At 39.0% G+C, this 14,699-nt stretch overlaps 1 protein-coding gene and 1 long non-coding RNA gene across 5 annotated transcripts in view; one reads left to right on the top strand and one right to left on the bottom strand.

The window, feature by feature from the left end:
• The window catches only part of CATSPERB (cation channel sperm associated auxiliary subunit beta), a 123,979-nt gene that overhangs the window by 30,510 nt on the left and 78,770 nt on the right, over positions 1-14,699 (top strand). For 3 of the 4 annotated variants that reach the window (XR_014312572.1, XM_082733948.1, XM_082733950.1), the window contains exons 8-14: positions 1,856-1,951; positions 2,089-2,207; positions 3,260-3,292; positions 9,834-9,900; positions 10,159-10,205; positions 11,005-11,157; positions 12,668-12,820. Coding sequence is in view for 3 of the 4 variants with exons in the window: in XM_082733948.1 (XP_082590074.1) it covers positions 1,856-1,951; positions 2,089-2,207; positions 3,260-3,292; positions 9,834-9,900; positions 10,159-10,205; positions 11,005-11,157; positions 12,668-12,820 (668 nt within the window). In the remaining variant the exon portion in view is untranslated. The remainder of the gene's footprint in view (positions 1-1,855; positions 1,952-2,088; positions 2,208-3,259; positions 3,293-9,833; positions 9,901-10,158; positions 10,206-11,004; positions 11,158-12,667; positions 12,821-14,699) is intronic. The other variant, XM_082733949.1, reaches the window with a different exon arrangement.
• LOC309866325 lies at positions 1,499-8,743 on the bottom strand. The gene is made up of 3 exons (XR_014312580.1): positions 8,655-8,743; positions 2,150-2,233; positions 1,499-1,598 (listed from the first exon to the last, which is right to left on the bottom strand). It is a non-coding gene; the product is annotated as an uncharacterized lncRNA (long non-coding RNA).

The following is a 14,699-nucleotide window of genomic DNA, read 5'->3' as shown; positions in this document are numbered from 1 at the left end:
CCCAGTTATATCCACTTATTCACAACTGAAATCTAGAACCCATTCCCACTCTCCCTTTCACGACATTCCAGGATGGTGCTGTACCCAGTGTGTATCCCCAGCATGACCACTTCTCCCCTCTGTTGAAATCTTAAATCAATATGGGTTTTCCACGAGCCTAATTCATAACTTCTCAAATGGTCTCCCTATTTCTATTCTTGCCACTGTATAACCCACCTTCCATACAACCACTAGGGTGATCTCCTTAAGGGTAAACCAAATCATGTCACTTCCCTGCATCTAACACCCAGTGGCTTCCCTTTGGCCATTAGAATAAAATCCAAACTCTTCACAATGGTCTACATCAGCTTCTACAATCCTGGTGGTCATTCGTTATACAGAGTGGCTTGTAACTTGAGTCTAAAAGTATTAATCAAGATAAGGCATTTATTGCACTGCTTACTTCTCTATTAAATATTTCTAAACTTTGCAGGGGTCTGGTCATGTGATATCATAGAGGACACCAGTAGTCATTCCTACTTAGACTATAGGACAGTGTTCTGTGGAATGAGACTTAATGCTTAGAAAGACAACGCTTTTGTCATTAGTTTTCCTCTTCCTAGAAAAAGTAAATGATAACACTTCCAGCTATGTCTTTGTCTACACGGAAAACAGCTGAGAGTGAAAATACACACTTCAAGATATGAGTGGTCCTACATTCATCTTTGGGAAACAGAAGATATGTATTAGATTATCAACTGTTTGTAGGCTCCCCCACTGCCCTCAATAGTTAATGCCAATTGACTAGACTTCAGGTTAATATTCTATATTTAAAATGAAAGACTCTCAACACTCTTACCCATGGCCAAAGAAAGGCGAGATCAAGGTATATGCGGTGGGTTCCATCTTCTTTTACAAGGTTCTCATGAGGCTTTAGCAAATATTTTTTCTGTTTTTTAAATCATAAATATTAAAGTAAGTCAAAGACAGTTTCTTCCTCTTGGAATTTTAAATTTCTTCTTGGAGTTTTTAAAGTATTAAGTAAGATTGTATTTCCAAAATAGGAATGTGTTTATGCTTACAAAAATACCATCAGAAAAGAAAAAAAAAAAACTCTCTTATGTTATGTGAATGAGGTCTGTGAATTAAATTAACAAAGGCAGATTAGCAGGGGAAAAAAAGCACACAATTTTTATTATTATTTACGTTCATGGGAGTTAACTGAATAGAAGTGAAAATTGAGTGGTTAAACTTGTGGGCATAGATACCATTTTAAGAAAAGAAAGAAGTTCGGGCTTCATGGGATGATAAATTACGGGGAAGTGACTAGGAAATATATGGGCAGAATAATGAAAGAGAAGAGCTATTCTAGTAAAGTCTGTTTATGCAGACTTGTCTCAGTGCTGACACCCCTCCCATCTCTGATGATAAGAGTGCTCTTCTCTTCCTGGTACAGGGGTGGGGAGGCACGTTTCCCAAAGGGAAAATTTTGCTCTGCTTTTAGGCAGGTAAGGAGATGGTGGAGAATGTTTCTTGAGTCTGTTGATTCTCATTTGCCTTCAGCTCCAAGTAATCCTTAAGCCAGAGTGGCATATTTGGGGGTGGCATATTCGGATCCCCTTCAATATAAAACACAAGCCTTAACATTTAATTCAGATGATTGGCTAAACTTCTATGTCAACCTGAAGTCACTTCATCTTTCCATTGCTTGGGAAATGAGATCGCAACTGAGGGGAGGGGAGTTGAAGTGGGGCAGAGAATTGTTTGGAAGGTGGGACAGATGAGGACCCTGGCCCCAGATGACGGAGCACCAGGGGAGTGGGTTATTTGCTTTGTAAAGTTGTCTAGACTTAACCTTCCTTTCTTCTCATGTTAGGCATTTACATAGGCCTCAGTTCTTCCGGATTTTGGGATTACGACAATATCTTGTGGTTTAACCTGACAGATACGATCTATTCCCAAATTGGAGAAGGTAATTCCTCTAACTGTGCCTTCTTCACCTATCCCATGTATGTCAGCACTTGATCAATATTGATGAAATGTCTTTGCTTTGCTGGGGAGCTCACCTTTTCCTTCCTTTTTAACCCCTGCTATGATTTCTTCCCTTAGAACACAGAGAACTTTCAGTGGTGGATATGGTTTTAACAAATCACTTTTTAGTTATCCTCACCTCTCTGGGTTGTTTTGTAAGTGGAGATCTCCGTTATCCATCATCCTCTGTCTTACCGGTATGTGAATTGTGTTTACTTATTTTCTGTAACAAAAAGTGGAGATTCTTGATACTTGAGCTCTATGTGGTGTATCTTAGAATTTAAATGCTTTTACTATGTAAAAAATGGAAGTGACTTTTTCTTTTGCTTTCTAGTATATTGAATATATCCTTTGAAAATGGTGCTAGCTTTATTGCTATACAAATTTATAGTAAGTTTTAAATATGTACATGTAGAAGATATTGTATCTATTTTATAGTTATATATGTTCCCCAAATACTTTATGGTAACTTACAAAGCTAAATATAATATTACAAATTAACATGAATTATAAAGTTACTTTTGGGAGCACCTGAGTGGCTCAGTGGGTTAAAGCCTCTGCCTTCATCTCTACATGATCTCGGGGTCCTGGGATCGATCCCTGTATCAGGCTCTCTGCTCAGCGGGGAGCCTGCTTCCTCCACTCTCTCTCTCTGCCTGCCTCTCTGCCTACTTGTGATCTCTGTCAAATAAATAAATAAAATCTTTTTTTAAAAAAAGTTAATTTGGGGTTTGAAAAAAGGGGACTATGCATTTTGGTGAGGATATATACTACACATACCATGAAATTCTTTTTTTTAATAAGATTTATTTATTTTAGAAAGAGAAGTGGGAGGGGTGAAGGGAGAGAGAGAACCTAAAGCAGACTCCCCATGGAGCAGGCAGCCTGACAAAGGGCTCGATCCCACAACCCTGAGGTCATGACCTGAGTTGAAACCAAGAGCTGGAGGCTCAACAGACAGCCACCCAAGTGCCTCTCATTACATGATTTTTAAAAGAGTCTGGGATCCTTTCTGAAATTAAGTTCAAGCACAAATAAATTAATACAATGGTGAAACAAAGCAGAGACCAAAGATGACATCTCCAGCATATTATTTAAACTGGGTTAGAAGCTGGTTTTAGTGTGTGACGCTTGTAACTGCTAAGATACAGAAAGCATCATTTCCCTTTAGTATAACTCAAATTGCTGTGCTTTGTTTTGTCTTCTGATATGCAAGCAAAAACTGAAGTGCTTTTTTTTTTTCTTGTAGTTTTCCAGAGCAGACTTTTGTGGCTTCGAAAGGGTAAGAAGCTTTAATTCCCAAGGGTTGGTGAGAAGCTAGGTATTTCCTCCATGACCTGAGAGATGAGGGGCAAGACAAGAACCTACAACGTAGATCGTTCCTGTTACTATGATCTTATTTACAGTTTGAACTTGAACACGTTTCCAGCAAATGTTAAGCAATGATCTCTCCTTCTGTTTTGAAGGAAGAAGTGCCTCTCCCTCTTCAGAGGTCTCCCCCACCTTTTCTTTGTATGTTCTGTCCAGGACTCGGGAAGTGGTTGAGGTGTATTCTGCACAATAGTGCCCAGCTGGAAAGAAAGTCAAGGCTGAGCTTTGGCTAACACTTTTCTCCCCCCAATCCAGCTACCCCTATGTGGGCCTCTGCCTACCTAGAGCAAGGCTAGCCACAGCTCTGCTTCTGGCCTTGGGGTGTGAGGTTAGGGTTCCATCAGTTTTTTTTTTTTTTTCTATTTCTTCTTTCCTCTCTATTCCAAAGTCAACTTTTGTATTTCAACAAAGTCATTCCCATCAGCACATAAGCATGCTTCAGTTTGGAAACCACTACAAAATCATGATTATTCATAGACTTTGGCTGTGTCCCTTCCGCCTTCCATCCTCATATGGGCCTGTGGGCAAACACCCAGGTGGGCACACACACGCTTACTCAAATCATCTAGAAGGAAGGAGCCCTTCTGTCTTAGGACGCAAATGGGATTAACTTCTTGCCATACTAATTGGAGGAAATGTGAAGCAGAGAACCAGGGAGAGCAGTCAAAACTGATGTACCTTAGAAAGAACAGGGGGAAGCACCTGTCAAAATACGACCCCAAACCTAGCTCAACTCTGTCATTCAAGAATGAGGGTGAAGAAAGGAAATTTGTACAGATAAGACATTAGGAAAGTTTACCACCAAGAGACCCTCATGAAGAAATGGGGTGCCAGAGATAGTGACAGAGCTAGAATGTGAGCTCACAACCCGAACAGAGGCAGGCACCGGGGCCATGATCGCCTCTCTGGGATCTGTGTCTAACGTGGTGCCTGGCACAAGGTAGGCATTTAGTAAATATTTGTTCAAAGAATGGAATTGGTATACAAAGTAACAGTTACAAATTTTGTGTTTTGTACTTGGGCAGAACCAAAACTCCAGATAATACAAGGACTGGAGATAATTTTCAGTGGGTCACCAACCCATTTTAAGATCCTTGTTTCATAGGAGAATCAATATGGAGAATAATTTTGGAATTTGATAGAAAAATGTATAGTTCCACACAAATGAGTTTAAAGGATAGTTACCATAAAAGAAAAAGACATATAACTTAAAGCATCCAACCCACCAGAGGAAGGAAAAAAGGATTAAAGAATAATCCATTGATTCCCATAAAAAAACAAGAAAGGAGGAAAACAGATGCAAAGATAAAAGAATGGAAAACCAACTATAAATTAAGATGTTAGAAAACAATCCAAACATATTGGCTAAAACTAAATCACACACAAAAAATGATAAGGAAACAAAGGAGACTATCACCTCAGCTTTGTTCCTTACCCTTCAGCTCCCACTAACTTCCATCTCCTGTCCTCCTGCCTGTTAAGTTGAGGAACCCCAGTGAGGAAACCTGGCGTGTCTTTCCTCTAATGGGTCATGTGAGAACAAGACTTTTGGCCACAAAGACCTACAGGTGGAGGACTACAAGGTGTGGCTCCTGGAGAGAGCTTGACTTGCAGAGCTCTGGGAACCCCCTCCCCCCCAGAAAAGGTTTCTGTCAACCTTGAGAGAGTGGCAGGTCTTCTGGAGAGAAGCCCAGTGGGAAGGGTATAATCTCCTTGAATCGGAGGTAAGCAAGTTGGAGGAGACCAACAGGAGGAAGCCTCTTTCTGGATCTGAGGTGAGGGAGGAATGGCAGCCCAGAGGTAGAGAGACCTCTTGGCCTTCTGTTACTCCAATATCACCATATTCTGAGGTGTTCCCCAAACCAGACCTGAGCATTCCCTTGAAAATACATCTAAGCCAGCCTAGCATTCTGAGAACACAAGATCTTTAGAATCAGAACATACAGTGTTGCTGATGGAGAAGACAACAGACGACAACTGAACAAGAAAGACAGAACTTAATCCATTCCTTTAGCAATGAGCCAATGAACACCTCTTACTGGTTCCTGAGATTGTACTGAGATAGTAGCACTGAGATCGTAGCAAGAAAAAAAAGACCTCTGACATTTATTAGCTTAGGGTTTCAAGTGCCACATAAAAATACTTTCTGGGACTAAATACCACAAATTGCAACTAAAAATGGAATAAATTGAATGATAGAAGAGCCACTGTTTAGATGTTAAAAACGTGGCATGGAAGCTGAAAAGGAAAAAACTTCTCAGACCATCTAGGGATGATGAGTAAAAATCACTGGGGCAAAGATAAGTCTTTGAGGATAATCCAGGTCTAAGAGATGAGAGAATTTTTGGAAGGAATAAAAAAGGAATAGATAGAAGACAGGCAATATTAACACAAATAATAGAAGATTACACTGAAATTTAAAAAGATCCAAGGCTATCTATTGAAAATGCCCACTAAATCCTGGAAGAATTGAAAAACATGTATGCATCTGAATTTGAAGTTGAAGGGGAAAATATTACAAGTTTCCAAACAGAAAGAACAAAAGCAAATCTATGTCACTGGTATTAGATTAATACAACAGTAGAAGCTGGAAAATAGTAAAACCCACATCTACAGACTATCAAGACAAAAGGACCAAAGTCCAAAAATCCTATTACCAGTCAAGAGATTATTCATTCATCTTTCAGATTAAGAAAGAATTTGGAGAATACATCACCCAGTTATCCAGCTAAGGAAAGAACTTTAGCAAAATAAAACAATGAGCACAGACATTGGGGCAAAAAAGAAACAAGAAAACATTGGTAGGCAATGGTTTTTCTCATTGTATCTAATATACGTTTCCGGTCTATGTGGATTAAAGTGAAGTGCTAGACAAAGATCTTGAAACAGAGAGAACATGTTGCAAGGGAAATTAAAATTTTCAACATCTAAAAATTATTATTTTCAAATAGCATTACATTCCCCATAGTTAAAAACCAAAAAGGGTATATAAAGTTCCACATTGAGAAGTCTCACTTGCTCCTTTGTCTGTATTCACCCTGCTTCTCCCCATCCCCACCATCTTTTATCTTTTCAGTGATTTTTAAATGTAATTTCAAATAATTATTAATATAAATTGTCCTCTTTTTTTTATACCATATTCTACATATATACTTACCTGTTGTTTTCACTTAGCAACATATCAGGGGGAATATTCCATATTAGTAAATGAAGAATGGCCCTTTCCCCCCTTCCTTCTTTATAGCTCTGAGTATTCCATTTTGTGGACTTCCCAGAGTTGACTTAACCTGTACCATACTGATGGATGCTTGGGTAGTTTCCTCATCTTTTGCTATGACAAACAATGTTGCCATTAACAATTTTCTAAGTGGTAGGTTTGTAGTCCAAGTACATGGGTACAATACATTTCTGGAACTTAGACCGTCAGATCAGTGAGTAAATACTTACACAAGGAGTAAGTACTTATGCAAATTGTCCTGCAGAGAGGTTTTTACTATTTGCAAGGATATTATAATAAATCTTCTCGAGCTAAAATATTTCAGCAAAACTCAGGGGATTTTGTTAGTGATGAGAGGGAGGAAAACACTCATTCTGAAAGTAGCAAAGTAGTGTGGCAGGGGAGGAAAGGGAACAAGTAACTTCTTCTGAAAAGTATAGGGATTTACCTTTAGGTAAGACCTTTTTTATAATAATCGAAGGAAAGATGGAAGGAATGGGATATATGTGGCTATTTGGGCAGGTAGTTGAAGGAGCTCATACTTGATGATTTGTTCATTCACTTACTCCTTCATTCAACAAATAGTAGCTGAGGACTTGCTATATGCCACATTTGTGTAGACAAGGGGAATTTTATCTGTGGAATGAGACAGGTGAAGTCCCCTAGTCTCCTGAAGCCTACTGCTCTATTGAAGGAGGTGGACTTCAGACAGGGTCATAAGTAAATGCATAATGTGACTGCAGATTGTAATTCGAGCTTGTCCACATGAAAGCAGGGAAGAGCAATAGGGCCTGAAGCAGAGATAATACAGTATTTTAAACAGGGTGATTCTAGCAGGCCTTCCAAGGAGGTGAGCTTTAAACAGAAGCTCAAATGACCTCTAGGAATGGTTTTAACAAAACACATCCAGAAAGAAGTAATAACAAGTACAAAGGCCCTAAACTGGGAACTTGTCACAAGGTGAAATCTGTTAGCCTCCCCAGTCGGTTCCGTGGACCCAGCAGGGACTTCAGGTCAGTTCTTTAAGGATAAAACTTAAACTCTGTGAGACGTACAAAAGCCTTCCCAGTCAGAGCCTTCCTTACCTTCTTCAGCCTTATCCTGTCTGCTCTTACCATAAGCTCTCCTTGCCAGCCATCGTAAACACTTGCCTTCCGTGAGATGAGCCAACCCTTCCAGCACCTCGACTCAATCACAGAAGATGTCTTATCTTCTCAGCAGGCCCTCCCCCCTCCTTTCAATTTCACTTGGAGAATTTCTCCTCATGCTTCAGAATCCCTCCCTGACCCCCAGGGTGTCCCATCTGTGCAGTCTTCAAATCTCTCAACACTAATTCCTTTCATTCACCACCCTCCTCTGAGTGGCCCATTGACCAGCCTCACGACACATGAGGTATCATATCAAGGCCTGTCTCATCTGCCACGTATGCACATAAGGTCCCATGCCGGCTTGCAGATAGGGGGTCTCAGTAAATATTTGTGGAATCAGTGCAAGAGTAAATGGAGACAGATGGGAGCTACACCTTGCACTGGCTTATTAGCCACGTCACCGTGAACTTTGAACCAGCTCTAGCACCCTCTGGACCTCAATTGCTTCATTTTAAAATGGGCATAATAATACCCACCTGTCAGGTGAAGCAATTAAGTCACATCATGTAAGAACAACCTTCATATGATTTGTGATACAAACTTAGAAAAACAGTTGGATCCTCACCCCTACACGGCTAGTCAGGACCTTCTGAAGGCAAATGACGGAAACCAAACTAAAATTGATTTTAGCAAAGGGGAAGCTATTAGCTCACGTAAGTAGGAAATTCAAGGTGGGGATGGATCCAGCTTCCAGACATGACTGGACTGAGTGCCTAACGGATGTCTGTAGGACTGTAGGATTCTGTCTTCTCCACGTTTGGGTCTGTTTTCCTAGAAAAGCTTTATCCTCACTCAGTTTTCTCCAGTTATTAGTAGGAATAGGCACCAGGTTTTGATGTAGTCGGGTTAGTGGCCCCAATAAGAATGAGTTATGTCTTTACAGAGAGCCCCGGTAGGTCTGGGCCCACCTGACTTGGATCACGTGTTCATTCCTGACCAATCTCTGCATCCTGAGTTCTTCCTTGGAATGAGCCCAACTTGGTCGGCTGAAATTATCCCCAAGGATGTTCACTGGAATTTTACCAGTTTGCTTCCAAGTATGAAAAAAAAGCAAGGACTCTAAAGAAAAGGAATAAATCAAGTCCCAATAAAAATTCTAGATCAATTGCCTAGATATTATAACTGATATCCTGCAAACCTGAAGATGTAGATTACATTTGATGTAACAGCTTAGCTTGAAGATACTACACTATTGAAATAAATTGTTCATTTCATTTTGAAGTGGTTTTTTTTTGTTTGGCAGTTTTATGAATTATAACATATAACATATAATTATACACATATAACATAAAATTCACCCATTTAAAGTGTGAGATTCAGGCCTCTGGTATAATCACAGAGTTATGCACAATCTATTTTAGGACATCTATTTAAAAGACTTTTAATGCACAGATTATAAAGACTTTCTTGCTGGTCTGTAAAAATGCAAGGTCTTCCTTTTGTCTCAACAATACTTGGAACATGAGAATCTTCCTATAACAAAGCCATCTTTAAACCCTCACACGTAATTCATATCCAATATACAATCTATAAACTTGTGGCCCATCATGACCATGATAACTGTCTGACAGTTTCTGATAGCTCCAGAATAATAGTCTTATACTGACTGACCCCAGCGTCTCTCACTAACAGAGGCCAAGTCACGTGAAGTTTTCTTTTCTTTTTATGCCTTTTACATGTGTTGTTCAAAATGCATGTTCTTGTCCTTTGTCCTCACTCTCCCCCCTTTTCTTTTGTTGGCATACAATTTTTCTCCTTTTATTTGCCTTCCATTCCTAAACTGTGACCGTTTCGAATTTTTTTTTAAAGATTTTATTTATTTATTTGACAGAGAGAGATCGCAAGTAGACAGAGAGGCAGGCAGAGAGAGAGAGAGAGAAGCAGACTCCCTGCTGAGCAGAGAGCCCGATGCGGGACTCGATCCCAGGACCCTGAGATCATGACCTGAGCCGAAGGCAGTGGCTTAATCCACTGAGCCACCCAGGCGCCCCAGACAGTTTAGAATTTTTTATTAAGTTTTTCTATTTTATATCTTAAGTCTACCTATTCCGTAAATGACATTTTTATTTCTTCATTTATTCATGTAGGTTGACTATATCAAAGGAAAATTGTGGTATAATGAAAGATGTTTTGCTAACAGAGAACACTTTGAAGGTAAAATGAGACTTTTTTTTTTCAACATGATGGCATATAAAGACTAAATAAAATAATATAAATAAAAATAGGATAAAGTAGAAAGGTAGGCTTGCTTTATATAAGTCAATGGCCTAAAACTGAGGGGAAAAATTAAATCTGAGACAATAGACATGCTCGGTTATAAGTGCAAGAAAACCGTATTTGCATATACTTAATTAATGACACATTTAGAAATATAGATACTGCTTATAACTTCTGCACCTTTCTATTTTATAGTTGATTATGTTACTATCACCTTTGAAAGAAACAGGACTCTAAGTGAGGTATGGTATTAAATATTTTATTAGTTTTACTTTTTTTTTTTAATTTTTTATTTTTTATAAACATATATTTTTATCGCCAGGGGTACAGGTCTGTGAATCACCAGGTTTACACACTTCACAGCACTCACCAAAGCACATACCCTCCCCAATGTCCATAATCCCACCCCCTTCTCCCAAACCACCTCCCCCCAGCAACCCTCAGTTTTACTTTTTTTAAAAAAGATTTTTACCTGAGAGAGAGAGCATAAGAAAGCGTGCACAATTGGGGGTAGGGGTAGAGGGAGAGGGCGAAGCAGACTTCCTGATGAGTGGGGAGCCGGACACACGGCTCGATCCCAGGACTGCTGGATCATGACCTGAGCCAAAGGCAGACACTAAACCAGTTGAGCCACCCAGGCACCCCTGGTATTAAATATTTTTAAAGTTAAGAAATTTTATTTCTTGAATTGTTTCATAGATTATTATTCATCTAAAAGATGGTATTTCTTCAGGCTGAAAAACTTCATCCCTCTTTGCACCCAGTTATGCCTCTACTTGGGTTTAATGGCAATTACCTAGTGATGTTAAATCTGGACCTACGCTGTAGTTCTAGAAAAACAACCCATGCCGAGAAGAGATGCTTTGCAGTGTTTTCTGGACTCCCATCCCCAGAAGAGAAGCAGAGACATCGAAGAATTATCACTAGTATTTGTGGTCAGTCAGGACAACACAGTAGTTTGCTGGTTTGTTTGCTTAAGATTACACAGATTAGAACTTACATTTTAAAAATGGCGTTAACCTTTCCTTTCTCTTTTTGTAGTCCAGCTCTTGTTTTTATGCCAAAGAACCATTTAATGAGTGGTTACCTTGCTTGCCTCATATTTTGAAAGGAATGAAATCTTTACCTTCAACTGTGTTAACATTTCTTGTTGACCAAGAGCATAGTGCTGGGATCTACCTCTTATCCAGCCAGGTGGGTCATTAGGTGATCACTCTTGATGACACAACAATGAAAATTTATCATAGCAAACATTGATTTCGAAGGTCTTTTTATTTGTGGCAGTACAAGTTGATAAAATTAGCTACAGCAAAATTATTTATCATTAATAATATAGTTGAAGGCACTCTAGGGATTTCTTGCCTCTGCTGGTCATTCAGTTTGATGGAAAATAGGGTGCTCTTTGCATAGTGACTCCTCTTTGCTTATTCTCCAGGAGCATATAAGCTGAGCTTGGTTTACAAAAAGTTGAGGTTCCATAAGATAGTTTCAACGAACAAAAAAACGGAACAAGACTTAGACTTATAATTTTAGGGGAGAAAAAATATAATTTTCCTCTACCTTCTTATGTTCAGTGATGGGGACCCTGCAAATTAAACTGATAAAAGACAGATTAACGGAAGAAGAGAAAATGATTTATGCAGTGTATGTACACGTAGATGAAAATCATTGAGGAGAAGCTTGAAAAGGTGGTTAAAATTTGGGGGCTATATATCATCTTAATAGTTTAAGGGGACAGGTGAGAAAGGCACTTAAGGGAAAACAAGTGAAAAAATAATGGGTTAACAGGGGAACAAATAGGAGATAAGAAAATTTGTGAGGTTTGTTCATACAGTTATGAGTAGTTTTCCCATCTCCCTCAGGGCCATAAAACTCCCCAGGAAGAGTAATTTGGGGTAAGTTTTTTTTTTTTTTTAGATTATTTATTTATTTATTTGACAGAGATCACAAGTAGGCAGAAAGGCAGGCAGAGAGAGAGGAAGGGAAGCAGTCTCCCCCCTGAGGAGAGAGCCCGATGTGGGGCTCGATCCCAGGACTCTGAGATCATGACCTGAGCTGAAAGCAGCTGCTTAACCCGCTGAGCCACCCAGGCACCCCTGGGGTAAGTTTTATTTGCATTCTCCCTCTGAGAGTGTATCTATTCTGAAGAATTAATGGTAGCTTATTTCCTGCTTTTAGTCAGAGAAGGGAAAGCTTTTTTTTTTTTTTTTCACATCTGTTAAATCTTAAGTGTCTTCAATTTATAATAATCTCTTTACCATAGTGTCATGTCTTGGGTACATATTCTGACCCCCTACAATATCACGATCCAATAGAATTGGAATGTAGTCCAGACATCCACATTTTTAAAGGGTAGTTTGCCATCACAGTTATAAGCATGGGCATTGGAATCTCTCTTTGGAGTTCAGCAACGGTTCTATAATAAAACCTTCTCATGTCATATATTATAGAAGCTTAGATAAATTATTTAGTGTCCTGAACTTTATGTTCAACATCTATAAAATGGACGCATAAGGCAGGGGGAGGCCGAACAAAGACATATGGATGGTTGCTAATCCTTTCAGTTCTATGCTGTGTTAATGGATGTGTCCCTATCTTAATCAAAATCCAAGTATCAGAAAACACAAAAGAATTGTAACATAGTCTAGTAATATTAATGGGAATATTCTTCCGATTTGCTCATGGTTTGCTTTTCTACTTCTAGAAAAGCACTATTGCTTGTGCTAGCATCCTGAGGAATAACAAACCAGGATTAAGAATAAAATTTCCACAATTCATCTTTCCTTCATCATTCTCTTCTCCTGTTGGAATGGTATTCCATCCACGAAGCCATTTTCTGTATGCTTATGGTAATCAGGTGCGTACACACTAGATTTCATGCTCTAGTGTAGGTGTAAATCATTCCCTTATTCTATGCTGAGTTGTTGTACATCACAGAACAGAGTCCCTCTGATGATCGGGGAGGTTTAGAAAGCTCAATGAAGAGAGAATGAAGGACGAGGAATTAGTGACGTGGATAGAAACAAAATCTTCTGCAAAGTTTTGGTGAGCAGTAGAGCAGTGAAATGCAGTAATGGTAGCAGGAGAAAGGGAGGTTAAGAGAAGATTGAGAGACAGAAGGAATTAGGCTGTGCTGATGGGAATTATTCAGGAGAGAGAAAAACTGACGGTGCAGGTGAGAGAGAGAGAGAGAGAGAGAGCGAGTGAGAGAGGAAGAATTCCTGGAGTGACATTCTAAGTAGGTGAGAAGAGATGCCATCTATGAACTAGAAGACAGGTTGGTCTTCAGAGTTTCTATAATAACAGGAAGAAGGGAGAGTTTTGGGGTTCCAAAGTTGATAAGTGGGTATATGTGGTAGTGGAAGGGTGTGGGAGTTTATCTTTTATTTTCTCAGCAAAAATCAAAATTATTATCTGAAAATGAGGATGGAGGAGTGTCAGGGGTTTAGAAAAAGAGAACAGAGTGAAATAGTTGCCCGGGGGATGGGAGAGTGTGTTGACTGAGGGAAGCAGGTGTGATTGCGTATGCTTTATGCTTATGAAGTCCACATGCAACCAATTCAGCGCTATTGAATGTTGTTCTCTGTGTTCAGTTGTGGGGGTCCATACATGTTGGAAAAGACAGAGTTGTGTTTAACCACAGTTGGAGTTTCACCAAGGAATTATTAAGAAGTAAAAGAGTGTGCAGAAGGCAATGTAATAAGACAAAGCAAAAAAATAAGAAATCAAAGGGATGAATATTAAAAAGTTGTGAACAATTTACTTGCAGAAAATATGATTGTCCGTATAGAAAAAAATGACATATACCAATTATTAAAAGAAGCGGAAAAGTTAAACAAGATGGAAGGGCAAGTCAATTTCATTTCTACACATGATCAACAAATTTGGAAGCATAATTTTTATGACACTGTGTACAAGAGCAAAAACAAAACAAAGCAAAATGACATACAAAAAATTATAAAGTGGAGCACCTGGCTGGCTCAGTCAGTTGAGTACACAACTCAATCTCAGGGTTGTGAGTTCAAGCCCCACGTTGGGGGTACAGATTACTTAAAAATAGTATCTTTAAAAAACTATACATAAGAATAAATCCAAGATTCTTGGGGTACCTGGGTGGCTCAGTGGGTTAAAGCCTCTGCCTTTGGCTCAGGTCATGATCCCAGGCTCCTGGGATCGAGCCCCGCATCAGGCTCTCTGCTCAGTGAGGAGCCTGCTTCCCTTCCTCTCTCTTTGCCTGCCTCTCTGCCTACCTGTGATCTCTCTCTGTCAAATAAATAAATAAAATCTTTAAAAAAATAAATAAATCCAAGATTCTTAAGATCTCTGTGTAGAAAATTATAAACTTTATTGAAGGACATTTAAAACTTTTTAAAGACATGGATATAAACCTACTTGTGGATAGGAAAACTTGTCTTAAGATTTCTTCCTCAAATTAATCTGTAGATCTAATACAACTTCAATCAAAACCTCCAGGCTTGTTGGAGAGCTTAAGTTAATTCTAAAGTATATATGGTATATGTCAATTCTACCTCCGCTTTTAAAAACTTCAAATAAAGCAAAAAAAGAGTATATCTGGAAAAGCAAAAGACCAAGAATAACCAAGACACTTACAAAGAAGAATGAGGATGAGGTATTTGCACTACCAGATATTCACAATTTTTAAAAAGTTATAGTAATTATGATAATGTGGTTTGGACCCAGGAGCAGACAAATTGACCAATGGAAGGAAATAGAAA

This window comes from Mustela nivalis (assembly GCF_964662115.1).
Source record: "Mustela nivalis genome assembly, chromosome: 6".
NCBI lineage: Eukaryota > Metazoa > Chordata > Mammalia > Carnivora > Mustelidae > Mustela > Mustela nivalis.
The sequence above is the reverse complement of the archived record's forward strand: the minus strand, read 5'-3'. Positions and strand labels throughout refer to the sequence as shown.